Source organism: Salmo salar, chromosome 02 (genome assembly GCF_965601325.2).
Source record: "Salmo salar chromosome 02, fSalSal1, whole genome shotgun sequence".
In the NCBI taxonomy this organism is placed as follows: Eukaryota; Metazoa; Chordata; class Actinopteri; order Salmoniformes; family Salmonidae; genus Salmo; species Salmo salar.
In genome coordinates this window covers 53,571,552-53,596,325 of record NC_138292.1, presented here as the reverse complement: position 1 = coordinate 53,596,325, position 24,774 = coordinate 53,571,552, and the positions used below count along the sequence as shown (strand labels likewise).

General features: G+C 47.8%; 1 protein-coding gene across 6 annotated transcripts in view; it reads left to right on the top strand.

Moving 5' to 3' along the window:
- Window positions 1-24,774, top strand: part of LOC106585964 (homeobox protein Meis1) — a 47,995-nt gene that overhangs the window by 7,122 nt on the left and 16,099 nt on the right. For all 6 annotated transcript variants that reach the window (XM_014172736.3, XM_014172741.3, XM_014172749.3 and 3 more), the window contains exons 7-9: window positions 1,887-1,998; window positions 6,397-6,548; window positions 22,289-22,365. In XM_014172736.3, the coding sequence (XP_014028211.1) occupies window positions 1,887-1,998; window positions 6,397-6,548; window positions 22,289-22,365 (341 nt within the window). The remainder of the gene's footprint in view (window positions 1-1,886; window positions 1,999-6,396; window positions 6,549-22,288; window positions 22,366-24,774) is intronic.

The window sequence follows — 24,774 nt, the reverse complement described above, 5'->3', positions numbered from 1 at the left end:
TTCAAAGCATAATAAATGGTTTCATCTTTTTTCGGGATATGACCATTAGTATGTTTTGGGAAAAACTTGTTTGAAGTAAGGATCCCAGTAAACAGTTGCTTGGCTTTTATTATATAACTTCTTGAATAAGTGCTTTGGGGGACTATGGGAAACATTTTAATTGTTATTATGCTATTTTATGGTGTTTTTATGTGTTAATTATGTTCGTTGTGCTGCATGTGCTTGAAAAAGATGCCATGGATCAAAAAAGGGACAAGAGGTGAAGGGTCAAGTCTGCTCCTTTTTCGTGTGAATGCAACCAAGCCAGTTTTGAAGTCACGTTGCAGCCACTCTTTGAGCAAGGCTTTAAGAATATGGAATCCTTTCCTCCGAGTGCCATGTCAGCCACACAGCAACTTGTTAACCATTTAACCCTTTATTTACCAAAGCAACGAGGATGTTGTTGAGATCTTCTGAGTGTCCCATTCACTGTACTACAGGGTTCCAAGCTCTGTATTATAAAATAATACTCTATCCAAGTCTATGCTGTATTCTAGTGTGAATCAAACTACTATATATCCACTAATGAACATGTATCCCCTTCAGTCCTCTCATTTCCCTCCAGTAGTACTTCTATCACATCTGCTGATTTGCACTTTGACGGTCGTCTTTGATTGTGCTGTCACCTGCCAGAGTGTTTTTATTATTATCGATCAAACAACATGATCAATGATGAGCGCAGGTCCCCTGAGTCTTATAAGCACTCTTGATTTATGCTTTTGATTTAACAAATTGTGTGGCTCAGTTGGTAAGAGTGTGGCGCTAGCAAAGCCTGTCGTAGGCTCGATTCCCGCTGGGGTTACATATACTAACATGTAAGTCGCTTTGGATAAAAGTGTTTGCTGAATGGCATATATTATGAAGCAGCACACTAAAGTGTAGCCCCTGGATGTGGAGGTCAACCCAATAACCAGTCCCACCAGCCTTTACTCTCCCACCCGAAAGTCCATACATGGTAAAGCACCCGCCCGCCCGCCCGACACCCACCCTACCTTACAGGCACTTTGTCCCCTCACCTCTAGCCCAATAGTGTACCATTTTCACACTTAATCCCACACTTAGTTTCTCTTCTCAAGTGGGGCTGCATAGGGAGTACCTAACACTGGTTATGGGTGAATAGTGGGAGGTGGTGGCGGTGCATGTGTGTGTGTGTCTCGGTACTTGCCACCCTCGGTCTCTCAGGAGCGGTTCCATTCTGATTGAACCAATCTCTTCAGTCCGGTACTCACTCCCCCTCTTCTATCCCCCTTGCTCGTTTTGTTGGGAGCTCCTCTTGTTGAAGTTGGCCATTGCTGCTTTAACCATTTGTGTTCTGAGCATATGTTCTAGATTACCACAGCCTGACGGCATTCTCTTGGTATGCAGTGTAATACATGATATATATTTTTCTTTTTTTTTCCTTCCCAAAGAGGAGTTATTATTATTCATTTGCTGGTCAAAAACAATTATGAATAATAGGGTTTGCATTCTGACCTGGAGTTAGCATTGAGTTAGCCACGCTGCGCCGCCAACTGAGGGGAGTAGCTAGCCAGTGTGTACAGGGCCGTTTGGCCGTTGTGTTTGGAATGACTACAGGCTACAGTATTTCTCCTTTTTCCCCCACATGATATGTACTGCATATGATATGGATATGATATGTAAGGAAACTAAGAATGCGGCTTTCGTGCCAACATACCTTGGGTCTCCATCCACATCTCTTTTAATCAGTCGGATTATTCTTTATGACTAACTCCTCTTAAAGCTCTTGGTTTCTATATGACCCATAGACCATTGACACGCTCTCTGTGGTAAATCGTATTCATACTGTAGTTTCTTGGCTGATTGTTGGTGTCATGTCATCCAATCAGATCTCGTGGAGCAGAGACCACGATGACACGGCATCAGTTCGCTCGGCGGGGACGCCCGGGCCCTCCAGTGGGGGACACACGTCACACAGTGGGGACAATAACAGTGAAGAAGGTAAGGATTCACTGATAGGTAAGATAACAGGATAGGTGTCCATCATTATTGTTTTTGTCTTTCAAGTATACTTTCATATCAGTGGGAGGAACGAGGAAGCTATTTTAGAGTTTTGGGACAGATCAGATTCACTTACAGGTAGAAATACTAGAAAGGTGTCCACGATTATCTCATTCGCCTATCAAGTACTTTCAGATTAGTGAGACAGTGTTGGGAGTGATCCCATGTCAAGCCAATGAGTGAGTGTCACGTGTTGTCGAGTTTGGATTGGATGTAATGTTGAATAGAAAGAGAGACAGCACAGAGAAAGAGAGAGTGAATGATGAGGGTTGACAGAAAAATGTGAATGCTGAGCTCAGCCTGGGACTGGATATGGAAGAAAGGGCGCATTATGTTCTTGTCGACTGAGCGACGATTTATATACCAGCCTCTGCGCCTCTTTTATTTGGACATGGGGAAAGAGTAATAACAGAGAGCAACACACACACACACACACACACACACACATATACACACACACACACACACACACACACACACACACACACACACACACACACACACACACACACACACACACACACGCACACACATTAAATGCTAGGCTAGCTCCTAATGGTTGAGGTAGAGAAGAAGACTAAAAGGGACTCTCTCTCCTCTGCTATTGGCCATCTTTATGAGCGGGGCTCTGGGTTTGTGGACTCCCACCACACTCTCCAAATAGTTTCAGTCAGATGTGTATCACCTATTACTAGGGCCATTTGCAAAGTGCTGTTTGTGTGCCAAGTGCAACAAGCGTTCAGGGGTTTTGTTATCTCCAGAATACATTTTCAGTTTAGCACCGCCACGGTTGGACTGCTTCGGGGACATCTGTGTGTTTTAACTCCCAAACACAAATACAGTCACACAGCCAGAACACAAGGCCCAGAACACAAGGCCCAGAATACAAGGCCCAGAACACAAGGCCCAGAACACAAACACCCCTAATGTCCTTTTTATTCCCCATTTGGATGGTTGGGAAATTGTGGCTCCTTCAAGGGAAGTATTTGACAGAAACGTATTGGTTGAGCCTCTGTTGGAAAGTGGATTCTTGGTTGATCAATATTGGGGTATGTAGGCCAGTGATACCGTAACACTGGTTCCTTGCATCACGTAGATAGTCCTAGAGGACCAGAGAAACTACCATTGGATAGTCATGGTTTTCTGACTTTTCAGGAAAAACCTGATACATACCTGAGGAGAGATTTGTTATCTCCCACTTTAACTGAAAGAAAAACTATCTTTCACCTGTAGGGAGGGGAGGTGTCATTGCTGGGAAAAAGAGGAGGAAGAAGGAAAACAAAGGGAAAGCTGGTAAATAATGTCCCAAAGAAGGCAAACAGTTTCAACGACTTAGTTCATCGCTATGGGGATGTCTGCAGTTTGGTCAAACATTTAGCTTCTGTTCATTTGAACTTGCAGGAAGCCAATAGAGAAAGTCCATCGAAGACAAGTAGTCAATTAATCTCAATCTTTTCTTTGTGCATTGTCTGTGTTTTGTTGTTCATGGTTGCTTGAAGTTATCACAAGCCTGACCTGAGCAGCGAGGCCATTCTTCACAGACCCTTGGATTGGCCGACAATGGTCACGTGGCTACCTTGCTTCTATAGAGAAGTGCGTCTTGCAAGAAATTACCAATGGTGGAAGCCTGGTGCAAAATAAAAGGTCCTCTCTCCTCCCAGGCCCCTTGCACCAGACCATGGCCAATAACATGTTGTGCAAACACTTCTGAAATCTCAGCAATTGAGCAGGCCAGCAGCTGCTGCGAGCGCCGAGCTTTGACAGCTTGACTTATAATGTTTGCGTGAAAAGTGCAAGTGGATTTTTGTGCCTCTTAATCTTGATGCTGGAAGAGAAAGGAGCAAGCAGCGATATTGAACAGTAGAAGAAAAAAAGGGTGGGAATGGAATGAGGGAAAAGGGAATAAAAGAAAGAAGAGGGAGAGAGAGGGAAAGAGAGCAAGGGTGAGCAATGAATCCTTTGGTTTGGCGTGGGCATGGTCAAGGCTACATAACCACAGCTGAGCTGACTTCATGTTCAGAGTTTTTTTTCGGGGCAACAAATTCCTTTGTATGGCCTCACTCCTCCACTGGATGCCAGACAGGAAAGCAAAGTGTAGCAGCGACTTCCCTTGCCACTACCACTTTCTCCGGACCTCCCCAAGTCACTGCATCGCTTTGCTCCTTCCTTCGTCTTTTAACACAACCCCCCTTCACAGTCACACATAGCTGGATGTAGAGGAGGAGGATTTGACATGTGCAGCTCTAGTCACTGTAGAGCGTGTGTCCCCTGTCTCCGTCTCTACCCGGTACACAAGTTGTCGCTGTGAAGCTCGGAGCTGTCACAAACCATTAGTAGGTTGGGCCCAAAGTCACCCCAGCGGCGGCGTATCTCTCCTCGTGGCGTTGGGCTAGAGAACGCTGCCGCAACACGGCGCTGTGAGGAGTGTAAATCAGCCTGAGGGAGCCCGCCGTCGTCCCCCTAATGAGGCCGAGAGCTTGTTTATGGACTTCAGCATAATTTTTATGATTATTTCCACCTTCTCAGACTCTTGTCGGTCCCAGTAGAATCTCACCTCTGTTTTGGCGGCGGAGGTAATGGCAGGAGAAGCCTAAGCGAAGTCAACCTCCAAGCTAGTGAAGTCACCACTGATATTATACTAATGTGGTCGGTAGTTGCTGCCATATGCCTGCTCTGCTCGGCTTTAACTGACTGTCTCTAACCTTGCCTGTTGCTGTTAAAAGGGGGAGGGGGGGGAATTAAATAAAATTAACCTCATTACATGGCACTTGACAAAAATACTGCGTACGGCATGATTTGTAATTGCATTTGGTGGAGAGGTTAGCAGTTAGTGGGGGCTTTGCTAAAGATGAAATGGACTTAATGTTGGATCGAAGGAAGCCTGGTCCCAGATATGTTGTGCTGTCTTGCCAACTCTATCATAGGAGTTGGCAAGACAGTACAGAGAGATCCAGGGCCAGGCTACCTTCAATCCAACATTTCATCCAGTTCATCTTTAGCAAAGTCCTCGGCGTGCCCCAAACAATGACCATAGGAGTTGGCAAGGCAGCACAAACCGATCTGCGAGCAGGCTAGATCGAAGGAGTATTCACTTCCAATGAGACATCTTGGATTATGAACCCAGGGCCAGCAGTGTAGCTCCCTCGGCCAGATGGGAGCTAAGTAAACATAATAGGCGAACTTTAGCAGAAAAAACAGCGAGAGGAACAAACTGGGTATTAAATCATTGGCTGGTTTTGGACTGCGTTTGTGTCCCAAATGGCACCCTATTCCTTACATAGTGCAGCACTATGGACCCTGGTCAAAAAGTAGTGCACTATGTAGGGAATAGGGTGCCATTTGGGACACACTCTAGGTCTGTGATATCTCGGAGATGTACTGTATGGATTTTGGGGGTGGATAGATGGTGCTCTGGGTGGGTCATATCAACCCCACAGTACAGTGAGTCAGAGAGTTCAACCCCACAGTACAGTGAGTCAGAGAGTTCAACTCCTGGCTTAAAAGCTTTCTGAGATGTATATTCATAAATCTTTACAATATATATATGTTCTGGGGAGGTTTGGTGCATCACGTGTACAGTACATGAGAGTGTTTTGTATGGAACATTGAAGACTCAACCTATTCGTTCAGACACTCTCTTCTGATAAATATGTGAAGGTTTCTTGGATGAAGATGTTGATGAGTCAATCGTTTGAAATGTAGAGAGAAATAGATTTTTCACCAGATCCATCCATATTTCAACTTTAGAGCTTTGTCCTTGCATTCTGAAAGACTGTGTAGCAGTAACTCTATTACGGCATCCTGCAGTTTGATCAATATATTCAGAGCAGTGATAAATCTGTGTAAAAAGGGTAGAATTTCTGAAGAAAACATGATCAGTTTCTGTCTTTTGCCCAAGATGCTGTTGCAGAATTCTCTCCTTTTGGTTGAAAACATTTATCTTTTAATGCACTAACTAAACACATTCAGCTAAACAAGGCCAGGAAAGCACGATCGCTGGCTAATCATGCAAAATATAAAATTAGTCCTTCCACAACCCAGAGAAGCTATGTTGAAAGGTTAGAATTTCTGAAGCAAAATGAGCAGTTGTTGACTGTTGTCCAAGAGAAGATAGTCGGTTGCCAGGTTGTAGCAGAACGGTCCGTCTTTATTCCCTACACAACCTGGGGAAACTTGTTAAAAAAAATACAATTTCTGAAGTTAAACTAGCAGTTATTTTCTGTTTGCCCAAGAGGAGATAGTCGTTTGCCAGGTTGGAGCCGAAATGTCCCAAACCTCCCTCCTTAGCTCCCTAATGGAACCACTCACCCACACTAACTGTTGCCTTTGTTTGTACAGGTGACTGCATGGACAACGGGGTGGCCTCTCCCAGCACTGGGGACGACGACGACACTGACAAGGAAAAGAGGGATCGTCACAACAAGAAGCGAGGCATCTTCCCTAAGGTGGCCACCAACATCATGAGGGCGTGGCTCTTCCAGCACTTGACGGTGAGTAGAGTGGTGGATCACCATTACACTTCTTAGAAGCCAAGCAGTGGGACTTCGATACCGGTGGCCATTTTGAGCTCCATGTCATGCCCTTTAGCCTCAGTTATACTTTATGGGTGTTTAGGGTTGTTGTGACAAGTCTGAAATGTAGCAATGAGGGAGGGGACTTTTCCACTGCTGCACTAGCATGTTTAGGAGGATTTGGCTGTTGAAATGACTTTTGAATTGACTCCACCGAAGTTGTCAAACTGAACCATGCATGCGGGTGTGTACGCGTGTGTTTGTTTGACAAGGCATATCAAAGCTATAGTGAAAATTATTTTGTAGATAACTTCTCCCTAACTCTCCTGTCAGTCGCTACGAGTGAAGTGAGTTGTGATAAAAGACTTTGGTTAACATTCAAATCAAATCAAACTTTATTTGTCACATGAGCCAAATACAACAAGTGTAGACCTTACCGTGAAATGCTTACTTACAAGCGTTTAACCAACAGTGCCGTTCAAGAAGAGTCAAGAAAATATTTATCAAATAACTAAAGTAAAACATTTAATAAAATAATTATAAAAAGTAACACAATAACATAACAATAACGAGGCTATATACAGGGGGTACCTGTAAGAGGTGTGTAACCGGTGGCAGGGAAGTCAGACGCAGGAGAGCAGAACTTGGTAATAGCCGGAGCAGTTTAATAGCATAACCCATGGCATAAAAAAATATCAAGATATGGGCACAAAAACCCGTCACGCATCAATCAACACGTGCACAAGCACTTACAATAAACAATCCCACACAAAGACATGGGGGGAACAGAGGGTTAAATACACAACAGGTGATTGAGGGAATTGAAACCAGGTGTGAGGAATGACAAGACAAAACACATGGAAAATGAAAAGTGTATCGATGATGGCTAGAAGACCGGTGACGCCGACCGCCGAGCGCCCCCCAAACCAGAGGAGAGGACCCGACTTCGGTAGAAGTCGTGACAGTACCCCCCCCCCCCCCCCCCCCCCCGATGCGCGGCTCCAGCAGTGCGCCAACGCCAGCCTCGGGGACGACCCGGAGGGCGAGGCGCAGGGCGATCCGGACGGAGACGGTGGAACTCCCGCAGCATTGAAGGGTCCAACACGTCCTCCACCGGAACCCAGCACCTCTCCTCCGGACCGTACCCCTCCCACTCCACGAGGTACTGAAGGCCACTCGCCCGACGCCTCGAATCCAGGATAGAGCGAACGGAGTACGCCGGGGCCCCCTCAATGTCCAGAGGGGGCGGAGGAACCTCCCGCACCTCAGACTCCTGGAGCGGGCCAACCACCACCGTCCTGAGGAGAGACACATAGAACGAGGGGTTAATACGGTAATCAGGGGGAAGCTGTAACCTATAACAAACCTCGTTCACTCTCCTCAGGACTTTAAATGGCCCCACATACCGCGGACCCAGCTTCCGGCAGGGCAGGCGGAGGGGCAGGTTCCGGGTCGAGAGCCAGACCCGGTCCGGGGCCTCACTGCGGTGATGGTCTGCGCTGGCTTTCTGGCACAGCACGGCCTGCTGGAGGTGAACATGGGCGGCGTCCCATGTCTCCTCCACGCGCCTGAACCAGTCGTCCACCGCAGGAGCCTCGGTCTGACTCTGATGCCAAGGCGCCAGAACCGGCTGGTACCCCAGTACGCACTGGAAGGGGGAGAGGTTAGTGGAGGAGTGGCGGAGCGAGTTCTGAGTTCTGAGCCAGGGCACGAACGCCCACTCCCCCGGCCGATCCTGGCAATACGACCGCAGAAACCTGCCCACATCCTGGTTCACTCTCTCCACCTGCCCATTACTCTCGGGATGAAACCCTGAGGTAAGGCTGATCGAGACCCCCAGATGTTCCATGAATGCCTTCCAGACCCTCGAAGTGAACTGGGGACCTCGATCAGACACTATATCCTCAGGCACCCCGTAGTGCCGGAAGACGTGCGTAAACAAGGTCTTCGCAGTCTGTAGGGCTGTAGGGAGACCGGGCAGAGGGAGGAGAAGGCAGGACTTAGAGAACCGATCCACAACGACCAGGATTGTGGTGTTTCCCTGTGGGGGGGGGGGGGGGGGGGGGTCGGTAAGAAAATCCACCGACTGGTGCGACCAAGACTGCTGTGGAACGGGTAAGGGGTGTAGCTTCCCTCTGGGCAGGTGCTTAGGAGCCTTACACTGGGCGCACACAGAGCAGGAGGAAACATAAACCCTCACGTCCTTGGCCAAGGTAGGCCACCAGTACTTCCCAACCAAACAGCGCACCGTCTGACCAATCCCAGGATGACCAGAGGAGGGTGCCGTGTGGGCCCAATAGATCAACCGGTCACGGACAGCAGACGGAACGTACAGACGCCCAGCGGGACACTGGAGGGGAGCGGGCTCTGCATGTAGCGCCCGCTCAATGTCCGCGTCCAGCTCCCACACTACCGGCGCCACCAGGTAGGATGCCGGGAGTATGGGAGTGGGATCCATGGGCCGCTCCTCTGTGTCATACAGTCGGGACAGTGTGTCTGCTTTCACGTTTTGGGAACATGGTCTGTAGGAAAGGGAAAAAACAAAACGGGTGAAAAACATGGCCCACCTTGCCTGGCGAGGGTTCAGTCTCCTCGCTGCCTGGATGTACTCCAGATTGCGGTGGTCAGTCCAGATGAGAAAAGGGTGTTTAGCCCCCTCAAGCCAATGTCTCCACACCTTCAGAGTCTTGATGACAGCCAACAGCTCCCGGTCCCCCACGTCATAGTTTCGCTCCGCCGGCTGAGCTTCTTCGAGAAGAAGGCACAGGGGCGGAGCTTCGGTGGCGTACCCGAGCGCTGAGAGAGCATGGCTCCTATCCCAGCCTCGGAAGCGTCCACCTCCACTATGAACGCCAAAGAGGGATCCGGATGGGCCAGCACGGGAGCCGAGGTAAACAGAGCCTTCAGTTGCCTAAAAGCCCTGTCTGCCCCAGCCGACCACTGCAAGCGCACCGGACCCCCCTTCAGTAGTGAGGTAATGGGAGCCGCTACCTGACCAAAACCCCGGATAAACCTCCATTAGTAATTGGCAAACCCTAGGAACCGCTGCACTTCCTTTACCGTGGTGGGAGTCGGCCAATTACGCACGGCTGAAATGCGGTCACTCTCCATCTCCACCCCCGAGGTGGAAATGTGGTACCCTAGGAAGGAGACGGACTGCTGGAAGAACAGGCATTTCTCAGCCTTGATGTACAGGTCATGCTCCAACAGTCGACCAAGCACCCTGCGCACCAGGGACACATGCTCGGCTCGTGTAGCGGAGTATATCAGAATGTCATCAATATACACCACTACACCCTGCCCGTGCAGGTCCCTGAAAATCTCATCTACAAAGGCTTGGAAAACTGATGGAGCATTCATCAAGCCGTACGACATGACGAGGTACTCATAATGCCCTGAGGTCGTACTGAACGCCGTCTTCCACTCGTCTCCCTCCCGGATACGCACCAGGTTGTAAGCACTCCTGAGATCTAGTTTGGTGAAGAAGCGCGCCCCGTGCATTGACTCAATCGCAGTGGCGATAAGAGGCAGCGGTTAACTGTACCTCACCGTGATCTGATTTAGGCCTCGGTAGTCAATACATGGGCGCAGACCTCCCTCCTTCTTCTTCACAAAAAAGAAACTCGAGGAGGCGGGTGAAGTGGAGGACCGAATGTACCCCTGACGCAGGGATTCGGATACATACACTGCTCAAAAAAATAAAGGGAACACTTAAACAACACAATGTAACTCCAAGTCAATCACACTTCTGTGAAATCAAACTGTCCACTTAGGAAGCAACACTGATTGACAATACATTTCACATGCTGTTGTGCAAATGGAATAGACAACAGGTGGAAATTATAGGCAATTAGCAAGACACCCCCAATAAAGGACTGGTTCTGCAGGTGGGGACCACAGACCACTTCTCAGTTCCTATGCTTCCTGGCTGATGTTTTGGTCACTTTTGAATGCTGGCGGTGCTTTCACTCTAGTGGTAGCATGAGATGGCGTCTACAACCCACACAAGTGGCTCAGGTAGTGCAGCTCATCCAGGATGGCACATCAATGCGAGCTGTGGCAAGAAGGTTTGCTGTGTCTGTCAGCGTAGTGTCCAGAGCATGGAGGCGTTACCAGGAGACAGGCCAGTACATCAGGAGACGTAGAGGAGGCCATAGGAGGGCAACAACCCAGCAGGAGGACCGCTACCTAGCAGGAGGAGCACTGCCAGAGCCCTGCAAAATTACCTCCAGCAGGCCACAAATGTGCATGTGTCTGCTCAAACGGTCAGAAACAGACTCCATGAGGGTGGTATGAGGGCCCGACGTCCACAGGTGGGGGTTGTGCTTACAGCCCAACACCATGCAGGACGTTTGGCATTTGCCAGAGAACACCAAGATTGGCAAATTCGCCACTGGCACCCTGTGCTCTTCACAGATGAAAGCAGGTTCAGACTGAGCACATGTGACAGACGTGACAGAGTCTGGAGACGCCGTGGAGAACGTTCTGCTGCCTGCAACATCCTCCAGCATGACCGGTTTGGCGGTGGGTCAGTCATGGTGTGGGGTGGCATTTCTTTGGGGGGCCGCACAGCCCTCCATGTGCTCGCCAGAGGTAGCCTGACTGCCATTAGGTACCGAGATGAGATCCTCAGACCCCTTGTGAGACCATATGCTGGTGCGGTTGGCCCTGGGTTCCTCCTAATGCAAGACAATGCTAGATCTCATGTGGCTGGAGTGTGTCAGCATTTCCTGCAAGAGGAAGGCATTGATGCTATGGACTGGCCCGCCCATTCCCCAGACCTGAATCCAATTGAGCACATCTGGGACATCATGTCTCGCTCCATCCACCAACGCCACATTGCACCACAGACTGTCCAGGAGTTGGCGGATGCTTTAGTCCAGGTCTGGGAGGAGATCCCTCAGGAGACCATCCGCCACCTCATCAGGAGCATGCCCAGGCGTTGTAGGGAGGTCATACAGGCACGTGGAGGCCACACACACTACTGAGCCTCATTTTGACTTGTTTTAAGGACATTACATCAAAGTTGGATCAGCCTGTAGTGTGGTTTTCCACTTTAATTTTGAGTGTGACTCCAAATCCAGACCTCCATGGGTTGATAAATTGGATTTCCATTGATTATTTTTGTGATTTTGTTGTCAGCACATTCAACTATGTAAAGAAAAAAGTATTTAATAAGATTATTTCTTTCATTCAGATCTAGGATGTGTTGTTTAAGTGTTCCCTTTATTTTTTTTAGCAGTATATGTTTCCATAGCCGCTGTCTCCGCCTGTGAGAGGGGATACACGTGACTCCTGGGAAGTGCAGCGTCTACCAGGAGATTTATTGCACAATCGCCCCGTCGATAAGGTGGTAATTGAGTCGCCTTCTTTTTGGAGAAGGCGAGAGCCATATCGGCATATTCAGGGGGAATGCGAACGGTGGAGACCTGGTCTGGACTTTCCACCGTAGTAGCACCAACGGAAACCCCTAAAAACCTCCCCGAGCACTCTCGCAACCACCCCGTGAGAGCCCTCCGTTGCCAAGAAACAGTGGGGTCATGACAAGCTAACCAGGGTAGGCCTAGCACCACGGGAAAGGCAGGAGAGTCAATGAGGAAGAGACTAATTCTCTCCTTGTGACGCCCCTGCGTCACCATACCCAGAGGAGCGGTGGCCTCCCTAATCAACCCTGACCCTAATGGTCGACTGTCTAAGGCATGAACGGGGAATGGCACAGCCACGGGAACAATGGGGATCCCTACACTAAGGGCGAACGATCTGTCTATAAAATTCCCAGCCGCGCCTGAATCGACGAGCGCCTTATGTTGGGAATGCGGAGAAAACTCAGGGAAAGAAACATACAAAAACATGTGTGCAACAGAGGGCTCTGGGTGAGAAGGGTGCCGGCTCACCTGGGATGACGCCAGAGTGCCCTGCCTGCTGCCTCGATCCCCAGAGGAACCAACCCGGCACCGACCGGCGGTGTGACCTCTGCGGCCACAGATGGTGCACGATCCGGAACCTCCTCCAGTCTCCCTACACATAGCACCTCCCAGCTCCATGGGTACCGGAGAGGCGGTGCTGGGGGATGGAATCGATAGAACCCGATCTGGACATCCGCAGGTGGCCAGCAGGTTATCCAGCCGAATGGACAGGTCCACCAGCTGGTCAAAAGTGAGGATGATGTCCCTGCAGGCCAACTCCCGACGGAAGTCCTCGTGCAAACTGCCGCGATAGTGGTCGATCAGGGCCCTATCGTTCCATCCCGCGCCGGCGGCCAGGGTCCGAATAACCATGGTTATCTCCTGGGCGCTCCTCGTCCCCTGCCTTAGAGGGAAGAGACATTCACCCGCCGCTCTACCCTCGGGTAGATGGTCGAAGACTGCCCGGAAGCAGCAGGTAAAATCCTCAAAATGGTCCAGCGCCGCATCTCCTTCTCCCCACATGGCGTTGGCCCACTCCAAGGCTTTCCCAGAGAGGCACGAGACGAGGGCGGACACCTTCTCACGACCTGAAGGAGCCGGGTGGACGGTTGCCAGGTAGAGGTCGAGCTGTAACAGGAAACCCTGGCAGCGTGCAGCCGTCCTGTCATACTCCCGGGGAAGGGCGAGACGAATCCCACTGGGACCGGGTGAAGGGGGGGCGAGTAGTGGAGACCCTGGTTGTGCTGGTGGATGCGCTGGAGGAACTCCCTGTCTCTCCCAGCAGTCCATAGTTTTGACAACGCGGTCCATGGCGGCGCCGAGATGGTGGAGCATCGCCGCTTGCTCCCGGACGCGCTCCTCCACTCCTATTCCAGGGGCACCTGCTCCTGCTGACTCCATATAGCGGTGTGGGATTCTGTAAGGGGTGCGTAACCGGTGGCAGGGAAGTCAGACGCAGGAGAGCAGAACTTGGTAATAGCCGGAGCAGTTTAATAGCAAACCCCACGGCATAAAAAATAACAAGATATGGGTACAAAAACCTATCGCGCACCAATCAACACGTGCACAAGCACTTACAATAAACAATCCCACACAAAGACATGGGGGGGAACAGAGGGTTAAATACACAACAGGTGATTGAGGGAATTGAAACCAGGTGTGAGGAATGACAAGACAAAACACATGGAAAATGAAAAGTGTATCGATGATGGCTAGAAGACCGGCGACGCCGACCACCGAGCGCTGCCCGAACAAGGAGAGGACCCGACTTCGGCGGAAGTTGTGACAGTACCAATACCAAGTCAGTGTGCGGGGGTACAGGTTAGTTGAGGTAATTTGTCCATGTAGGTGGGGGTGAAGTGACTATGCATAGATAATAAACAGCGAGTAGCAGCAGTGTACAAAACATATGGGGGGGGGGGGGGGGGGTCAATGTAATAGTCCAGTGGCCATTTGATTAATTGTTCAGCAGTCTTATGGCTTGAGGATAGAAGCTGTACCGAGCAGTTGCCATACCAGGTGGTGATGCAACTGGTCAGGATGCTCTCAGCGGTGCAGCTGTAGAACTTTTTGAGGATCTGGGGACCCATGCCAAGTCCTTTCAGTCTCCTGAGGGGGAAAAGGTTTTGTCGTGCCCTCTTCACGACTGTCTTGGTGTGTTTGGACCATGATAGTTTGTTGGTGATGTGGACACCAAGGAACTTGAAACTCCCAACCCGCTTCCTGTTGATGTTAATGGGGGCCTGTTCGGCCCGCCTTTTCCTGTAGTCCACGATCAGCTCCTTTGTCTTGCTCAAATTGAGGGAGAGGTTGTTGTCCTGGCACCACACAGCCAGTTCTCTGACCTCCTCCCTATAGGCTGTCTCGTCATTGTCTGTGATCAGGCCTACCACTGTTGTGTCATCAGCAAACTTAATGATAGTGTTGGAGTCGTGTTTGGCCACGCAGGGAGTATAGGAGGGGACTAAGTACACACCCCTGAGGGGCCCCAGTGTTGAGGATCAGCGTGGCAGACGTGTTGTTGCCTACCCTTATCACCTGGAGGCGGCCCGTCAGGAAGTCCAGGATCCAGTTGCAGAGGAAGGTGTTTAGTTCCAGGGTCCTTTGCTTAGTGATGAGCTTCGTGGGCAACTATGGTGTTGAACGCTGAGCTGTAGTCAATGAACAGCATTCTCACATAGGTGTTCCTTTTGTCCTGGTGGGAAAGGGCAGTGTGGAGTGCAATTGAGATTGCATCATCTGTGGATCCGTTGGAGCAGTATGCGAATTGGAGTGGGTCTAGGGTATCCGGGAGGATGCTGTTGATGTGAGCCATGACCAGCCTTTCAAAGCACTTCATGGCTATCGATGTGAGTGAGAGCTAGAATGAAGTAGCAGTAAAAAGGGAGACAATATTATCTGTGTCCATAGCCTCACGGATAAAGACTGTTAAAGGGAGACATATCTGACAGACATAGACATATCTGATTTATAGCTTTGGCCAAAGTTAACAAGCTAGTCAATTGGCCAGCAGGCACTGAGAGAGAAACACTGAGAGGATTTTGCTATGTAGGCATTTTCCCCCTTTTTTCTGGCCAGGCTCCATACAAGGAGAGGCTAAATCGGGATGTCTCAATGGGAGTCAAGGTGGCTGCCAGAACCTACCACTGAACCTGGGTGGCTGCAGCCTGCAGCAGATGGGATGTAGGAGAGAGGGAGGAGAGATAACCCAGGTAGAGAGAGAGAGGGAGGAAGAGAGGTAGGGACAGAGAGTTGACCATAGACATTCCCAGGTTCTCTGGGGAGTAAAATGTTTGTGTGTGTGTGTTTGTGTGCATTGTCAGTTAAGTGGTATTTAGAACTATGAGCACAGTATCTTCCATTTACACTGTATCGATTCCCAAGGACTTGGTAAAGGTTCATGCATGTGGTCTAGCAAGCTGGCTGCGGATGTGTGTGTGCGTGTGTGTGTGTACCAGGAATTCTGGTGAGAAATGGGGCAGCACTCTTGCCCCTCCAGCAGGGAACCACAGGCCTTTTCTTCCTCTTTTCATCCCCCCATCTCCTCCTCCACTCCCTCTCTTTACCCACTCACACAAATGGTATTTTCCTTTTTAATTGATCAAGAAATTTGTGGTAAACGAAAGCCGTTGCCCAGAAAAGCCCAAAGGAGACCCTGACTGCATCCCAAATGGCACCCCATTCCCTATACAGTGTGCTACCTATAACCAGGGCCCATAGAGCTCTGATCAAAAGTAGTGCACTATGTAGGGAATATGGTGCCATTTAGGAAACAGCCCCCTCTGCTTTTTTTCTGCATACGGGGCTCCCCAAAGAAAAGGTAATTATGTGATAGGGTAATGGGACGAAACCCAGGCATTCAGATTGTTGCCATGCCCACTACATTGTGGGAAGATCCACGGGGATTTGGCGTGTCGTTACCACGGTGAGGGGGATAGGAGGCGGGGTGAGGAGTGAGGGAGGGGTTAGCAAGTTTCCTCCCTCATTTTTTATTAAGAATTAGTTTTTTTCCATTTGAGATTTTTTTCTTCTCTTAGTTGGGCACAGAATATTTAAGCCTGCGAGTGAGAGGGGAGCCACAGCTTGTAAAAGAGAAACCACAGCAGAACGTGCTGTTTTCTTCACATGTTTTCGCTTCTCTTTTTACAAAGTGTTTAATGTAAAAAGCAAAAAGCAAGTGGAAGGCATAATCCCTGTTAATGCAATTAAAGGCTAATTTGCCACCCTCTTGCTCACAGATGTGCTGTAATAATAATGCGTGCACCAACCCTGAAAGCACATTGTACCCAAACCTGAGCAGAAACAGGTGGGAAAGAACTTGTACTGGGTCGCTAAGCGTACTGTAACTTTGTTTATTGAAGTTGGGTTTGAATACATTTCAAGTTACCTGTAATTAAAAAACATCCAAATCTGTGAGTTAAGGAATGCTTTGGTTACACAGAGGTGAAGAGAACTTCTGAACTGGGGTGGAGATGGCCTAATTCCTGAACCTTAGAGTGCACATAACCCATGCAATGCAGAAACATTTTCATTCCTGCTTTCCTGTCCTCTGGAAAAAGGAATGCCCTCCTAAGCAGAAAAAAGAGGAGTCTGGCTAGCGTTTCACAGGAAGCCCCTGGAATGACCTCATCCCCTCTCGCCCCGGGATCATCAAAGGTCAAAGTTCGACAGGTCATTTGAACCCATTCGTCATTGGTTGTTTATTGCCAGAGCCCCCTTGGATGTTGACGTGCCAATCACCCATGGCAAACTATGGTGTGCCACACAGCAGCCTATACCCTGGCTGGGAATCCCTGTCCCATGCCAACGGCAGCCAGCCAACCCCATCCCCCTCCCCCCGTCTACCCAGAGGCACATTTATAATGCAGTCTTGCCCTTGGCCTGACTGGTCTCTCCTGCCCCCCCCCCCCCCCCCCCCCCCCCCCCAAAGTCCCTGGACTTCCCAAGCTTGCCCCCATACACACTGTGTATTTACTGTCCCCCCCACCCCCAAACCACCCCGACTAGCGCCACTCGTGTACGTGTGACGAATCCATCTATCCATATTCATATTTGTAAATTAAATTTAGTCCCGGGACCTACGGTTCCTGATTATACCTTAATTCTATCCAAGCAAGCACTCAGAATCGTTGGCGCCACCCAATTACAGAATAAAGAACATTACACATGGTGTATAATCACGTCTTGGCTTCTCGGACTAAAAATATGACCCTCCTTTTTAGCTGAATGCGCCTCTTTGTTGGGGTAGCAATATCTGAAGTTCTTCTTGCCACTGTTTTTAAACCTTTCTTTTAGATCCTTTTTGTTCTCGATACCCATTTGAGTTATTTGAGTTATTTGAGTTTTTTGAGTTATTTGAGTTCCAGGGAAATATTTGGAAGTAATGAGAAGATGATTATTGGAGTCAGTGGCAATCCAATTCCCTACATAGTGCACTACTAGCCCATATGGGTTTGGTCAAAAGTAGTGCACTATGTAGGGAATTAGGGTACCATTTGAGACACATACAAAGAAGGGAGGAGCAGAGAGATGGGGCAGCCAAACAGGGTATTTTTAGGAGACCTGTGGGGCATCTGAGTTCATTTATCCAATGCTGGCGCCCCATTGTGTCAGGGGATGGTCTTCGCTCTTTCTCTGGGTCCCTCACCCTGCAGTGAAAACATCATCCATTACCTTTTTGACAGGCCCCCAGGGACCTCCAGGGCTTGGGACTCAGCGCCCAGCGGGGGTCGCCTTTATTGACCTCCCCAGAAATCCAGCATGTGGTCACATACATCACTGGCTGGGGCCTTTTTCTCTGACAAGGTAAATGGGCAGTGTTTAGTCCCGAAAAGATAATGAAGTGAGGAGAAGAGGGCCGATGGACCCAGGACATTGGAGGAGATTGGCAGATGGCAGTACACAGTGAACGGGGGAAGCTTTAGTTTGATTGGGGGTGCACTAGAGACGAGTTCAGCAGTTAAACCTGACTCGTTGGTGTTGCTCTGCAATTCATGTTTTGTCTTGATTGCTTTCCCCTATAGCAGCTGGACACACATTGGATGCATTTTTTGGAGTGTCCCTCTCCTTACCCTTGCCAAAATGCCACTAATGGCAAAATGCTAACAAATCTGAGTTTGTTTAGAGCACTGGATTTTGAATTCTTTGTGAAGTTTAGCATTTAGCCTTACTGTAGTTCAATTACACCCCGTCTAAAGCTAGGGCTCTCTCTAGGGATGTAGTGTTAAATAAAGATGGGTGAACTCTGCAGACTGAGATGATGATTCATATACAGTACGTTTACCCTCCACTATTTCGCCGCTCCTCTCTCCTCTCACCTCTCGCCCCTGTCCTACTCAGCTGTGTCCGATTGTGGGCGCGCTGGACCGACCGCCCTCGGAGCGGCTCCTCACTCCAAATGAGGAGTAATTACAACCTCCTAACAGGTTTACTGCTCCAGTAAACAACATAATCACCCTCCCAAAACTTCTCCTGAATTGGCCCGGGCTGATCGTTCAGTCGTGAACTCAAAGAGCTCGCAGCTCAAAGCCCCATTTCCTCACAGCAACCCTTCCCTCCAACCAGCAGGTGTGGAATAGAGTGGCATGCCCCCTTGCCTCCCCTCTTACCCCATAGCCGTGAAATGCCACGTATTCTGTTACTGCTGTTTGCTAATGAGATTGGTCAGTAGTAGGTACTCCCACTCATTAGAGGCCCTTGTTTGGGGGATGGGGTTGGTTGACGTGCTCCATTGCTGGGGCTAGCAGCAGAGGAATGTAGCCTGGGGCTTTGGGCCCTGTTTAAGGCCTACATTGGCCAGCCTGCCTGGCTGGATGAATGGCTGCTAGGTGGGAGACTGGTTCAGCTGGCCTGTCACCACCTAGGCTGCCTCACAACCCACAGCCCAGCAGTAGCCACTTAGTGGTCGACACCAGGCAAGTCAGGGCCCACTATGTGAGTTGTAGTGTGTTGTAGAAGGGTGGAAGAGTGTATGATGTGTTTGTGTGCGTGTGTGTGCGTATGTGTACATTATGTCCATGTGTGTATGCGTGAGTGTGTACGTGCATGCGTGCATTCTCGCACATGTGCATGTGTGTGTTTACAAACCCCTCTGACCAACACCTCTCCAACACTGACTCTCTCGCCAGTTTGACAGTAAAGCCCACATTTCCATTTGATGTGATTAGACCTGCCTGCTAGGATCGGCCTGCTTGACGACGCTTCCCTCTGTTGCTGTTAATGTGGTGCTGAAAGGCATGGTGACGAGGTGTTCCCCTCAGAGTGGTCAGGCTGACTGTAAGTGGAGAGGGAGAGGGAGGGAAATAGAGGCCTGTTGACTGTTGGTAGTCTCGGTATCCCATGCTAATAGTTGAAAAGAAGTGACATTCATTTTCAGGTAGAGTCAATTGTGTTAGAAGCTAAGACAAGTTACGTTAATTTTCAGGTAGAGTCAGTTATTTTGGATACTAAGCCAAGTTATATTAATTTTCAGGTAGAGGTAGTTGTTTGTAAAAGCTAGTTGCTTGGAAGATAAGACAAGTTACTTTCAGTTACAGGTAGAGTCAGTTGTTTGGAATTCTAAGCCAAGTTAGGCTCATGTTCAGGTTAGTTGTTTCAGCTAAGCCTTAGCTCAGCTCTGTTGCCCCTGAGTATTTGTGTTGCTCTGCACTACTTTTTTGCTGTTGGTGTCTTCTGTCTCCTTGGAGATTTGGTGTCTGTTAGTCATTCACCTGGAGGGCATGGTTTCATTCTGTCCCAGCATGCTAGAGAGCAGTTCTTGCCTGAGCATGGAGTGGCTGCTAGCTGGCAGCAGACCTGTGTCGCCATTCATGTCAGAGTGCTCCGAGTATAATGTCCCTTTAGGCACAAATCTAGGATCAGCTTTAAATGCTATAATCCTAACGGTAACCGTTATAGTGAACAATCACAAACTCACCTTGGATCAGCGTTGAGAGGCAACTTCATCTTCCTTGCGTCAGAGCCAAGGGTCATGTCCAGTAGGGAGAAAGCTTTTGAAACAGAGCAAAAAGGGGAAGATACTGAACTCGTCCAATATGGACACATATTTTACGTTTTCGGTTACAAAGCGTTTTTCCACAGTGTACCCTACTGAACAGGACCCAGGCCTCAGTGCTGATTACAGGGTTGGGGATGGCCTGGCCTTAACTCTGGGGCGGTTAGCTCTGGGTCGGTTAGAGCCGCTAGTCCTTGCTAACAGGATTATAATTCATAATGAGCGGGTGGGTCGGGATTGGGGCCCAGAGTGGAAACTCTGAAATTAGGCCTGAGGTTACCAGCCTTTCCTATGTGTGTGTGTGCGCGGAAGTCTGTGTACGTGCGTGTGCATGTGTGTGACTGTGCTTTCACTTTTGTGTTCTGGGAAGATGTTATGGTATCTTAACTTGTTTTTCCTTATGAATGTCATTGTAGAGATTGGTTCAAGGCAAGTTTTTTTCACATTTTCTCATAAATGTTTTGCTGCTATTTTTCCTTCTCTTAGTTGATAGAATTATCCACGTTATTCAGGAACAAAGGCCACTTGGAGGAACATGGAACATGGCCGACAGACAGCGAGGGACAATTTGATGAGGCGACACTGAGATTATCACTTTCTGTGGCGAATTAGACTCCGTTTAGGCCAATTACCTACAATCAAATCACATGGAAGCAAGAGGGCAAGGCATCCATTACCAATTGATTCAGCGTCAATGAAAAAAACTCAGTAACATCAAAGACCCTCTCCCTGTCGCCACAGAAAAAGGATGTGGTAGATAGATATTCTTCAGGTGTAAAGCGTGTCATTTCTAGCTTTGTGCCTATGTGGAATTGGCCTGCAGGTGTTTGGCATCTCAGATGGTTTGAACTGGTCACAGTGGAGGTCTGATTTCTAATGTTAAATAGCATTAGATGTAATTTTTACATTTTTTATTTAACCTTTATTTAGCTAGGCAAGTCAGTTAAGAACAAATTCTTATTTACAATGATGGCCTACCCGGCTAAACTCGGACGACGCTGGGCCAATTGTACGCTGCCCTATGGGACTCCCAATCCCGGCCGGATGTGATACAGCCTATGAAGTGTTGGAACAGTAGCTGTTTTGACCTTTTCCTCTTATGGTCAATCCATAGTTTGACCTCCTTTCCTATATCATAGCTCCCTTATTCTCACTGACTTGAGAGGTCTGGAGATGGTTGAAAGCCATAGGCTTGGTTTAGTACTGACATAGTGCTCCCCTATCCAGTTCTTTCAGATTAGGGAGTAGGAGTGGAAAGTAAATAGAAAAGGGAGCACTGTTAAATGCATTGGGATTCTTCCCGTGTGACTTACACTCCCAACTCTACACACACGCGTACACACACACACACACACACACACACACACACACACACACACACACACACACACACACACACACACACACACACACACACACACACACACACACACACACACACGCCTGTATCTATATCCCCCCACTGCTAAGAGAAACTCTAAGACATATCAGGAGCTTTTGTGTGTGTGTGTGTGTGTGTGTGTGTGTGTGTGTGTGTGTGTGTGTGTGTGTGTGTGTGTGTGTGTGTGTGTGTGTGTGTGTGAGCTTGTGTGAGCTTGTGTGTGTGTGTGTATGTGCAAAGCACGAGTATCACCCGTAATTAATATAGCTGTTTCTCCACTCGGGTAAACTCTTTAATTGGCTCACACACACACACACACACACACACACACACACACACACACACACACACACACACACACACACACACACACACACACACACACACACACACACACACACACACACACACACACACACACACACACTCCACACGCCTGTATCTATATCCCCCCACTGCTAAGAGAAACTCTAGGGCATATCAGGAGCTTTTGTGTGTGTGTGTGTGTGTGTGTGTGTGTGTGTGTGTGTGTGTGTGTGTGTGTGTGTCTGAGCTTGTGTGTGTGTATGTGCAAAGCACGAGTATCACCCGTAATTAATATAGCTGTTTCTCCACTCGGGTAAACTCTTTAATTGGCTCACACACACAGACACACACACACACACACACACACACACACACACACACACACACACACACACACACACACACACACACACACACACACACACACACACACACCATTAATTATGATTCCATTTCATATTGCCCTAATGAGTCTTTGGAGCCACACCTCGGTTTGTTCATGCTAATTAGCAGCTGCCGCTGCTAGCACAGTCACAACAACACAAACAACACAAAAGCCAGTTTTTGTTTTCCTTCAGTTACTATTTCCTTTATATTCATATGGTCTTTCTTTTTCTTTTTCTCGTTGAAACAGCATCCTTACCCTTCGGAAGAGCAGAAGAAACAACTGGCCCAGGACACAGGGTTAACGATCCTACAAGTCAACAATTGGTGAGTTGGATTGGGGTTGTTTGGTGTCTGCATGTGTTTACATGGCAGTAATACTTAGGCCGCGTCTTAAATGGCAACCTATTCCCCATAGGGCTCTGGTAAAAAGTAATGCACAATATAGGGAATGGGATGCCGTTTGGGATGCTGCCTTAGTTAGTTTACTCCACCCCAGGCAACCTGCATCTAATGATTTGAATGATTAATTCCTCTGGGAACACCCGAAAATATCCCCCCCAGTTAATTGGAATGAGAGGAAACATGTAGAATAGTTCCAGTGGTGCGGGGTGCATTTACTACAGAATTTACTGATCTGAAAGAAGAAAGTAGGACATTTCACTGTACTTTGATCTATTTTATGAATAAATATCCACAGTTATTGACAAAGTATGAGGTAATAGCCTGCAAGGTGTTTAATGCTGTCTGGTTATGGAGGCAAAACATAGACAAGAATGATGATTCAAGCACTCTATGAGAAATCTCAGTCTTCAGATGTACAGACATGCTATCCAATTGAACCCTAGCCTAGGCGAAAATACGCAGCAATATACATTAGCAAATACAGAATACAGAAAATGCAATCAATGGTTTATGGTTTAACTCTACACCATTCCAACTACTGTTTAGCCTTTATATGTATACACTATGCACAGCATTTCCCAATATGCATCTGTCAAAATGAATACCCACAGAACAATCCTCTGTCAATTCTACAGCTGTTGTATGCACTAATCATTTGCCTATGAACTGGAGTTATACTGTTAGCACTGAGGCGGTTTGCCCTAATAGGAAGTCCACTTGTGTGCAGCTCACCCTGCACTATCAGCTCCAACATAAATATCCCTGTCATGTCTACCTCTGATAAGCCTCCCAGTAAAGCAATACAAACAATCACGAATCCCAGAAGTGCTAAAAATAGCCCACATTAACATATGTAGCCTACCCTAACGACGTTCATCACTATTGCGGTTGTTAATTATATTATAACTTTTTTTATTACAATTTGTATTGTTTTTATTTTAGTCCATAGTCATGGTGCTCCCCCGATGGTCATTCCACCCCACCACACCCCCTCAATAGTCTTTACTCTGCCTCCACTTCAATGAACATTTATTTATTCATCACTGCCACAGTTGTTATTATGTATATAGGGCTATTTCTATTTCTATCGTTGTTGTTTTATTGCCATTTTCATTCTTTTCTTTCACTAAGTCCTGCATGTTGAAGCGTGAAGCATAAGATTTTTACTGTACCCTGCAATCACACCTGCAACCCTGTACATGTAACTATTAAACACTGAATCTTAATCTGAATCTGAAACAAGGTTCATGAAATCGATAACTTGCTAGTAACAGATAACATTCATATACTGACTATCTCTGAAACTCACTTAGATAATACCTTTAATTATACAGTGGTAGCAAGACATGGTTTCAACAGCTTCAGAAGAGACAGGAATGCCACTGGTAGAGGTGTTGCCATTTCTGTTCAGAGTCATATTCCTGTAAAGCTTAGAGAGGATCTCATGTCAAATGCTGTTGACGTAATATGGCTACAGGCTCACCTGCCTCAACTAAAGCCCATTCTTGTGGGAAGCTGCAATAGACCACCAAGTGCTAACAGTCAGAATCTGGATAAAATGTGAGAAATGCTTAGTAATGTATGTGATATCAACAGAGCGGTCTATTGTTTTGGGTGATGTAAATATTGACTGGCTTCCATCAAGCTGCCCACTCAAGAAAAATATTCAAACTGTAACCAGTGCCTGCAACCTGGTTCAGGTTATCAGTCAACCTACCAGGGTATTTACAAACATCACAGGAAGGAAATCATCCACATGTATTGATCACATCTTTACCAATGCTGCAGAAATCTGCTCTTAAGCAGTATCCAAATCCATCAGATGTAGTGATCATAATACTGTATAGTAGCTATATCTAGGAAAACCAACATTTCAAAGGCTGTGCCTAATATATTGTATAAGAGGTCATATGTATATGTAAATAATATTTGCTGTTTAATGAGGAGCAACCAGATGCTGCACTTGACACATTTATGAAATTGCTTATTCCAGTTACTAATAAGCGTGCACCCAGTAAGAAAATGACTGTAAAAACGGTTAAATCCTGTGGGCTGATGAGGAATTGAAAAATTGTATGGTTGAGAGGGATGAGGCAAAAGGTATGGCAAATAAGTCTGGCTGCACAGCCAGAAACGTACTGTAAATTGAGAAATCATGTGACTAAACTGAACAAAAACAAGAAGAAACTGTACTATGAAACAAAGATAAATTATATAAAGAATGATAGTAAAAAGCTTTGGAGCACCTTAAATTAAATCTTGGGCAAAAAGACAGACTTGGCTCCATTCATTGAATCAGATGGCTCATTCATCACAAAACCCACTGATATT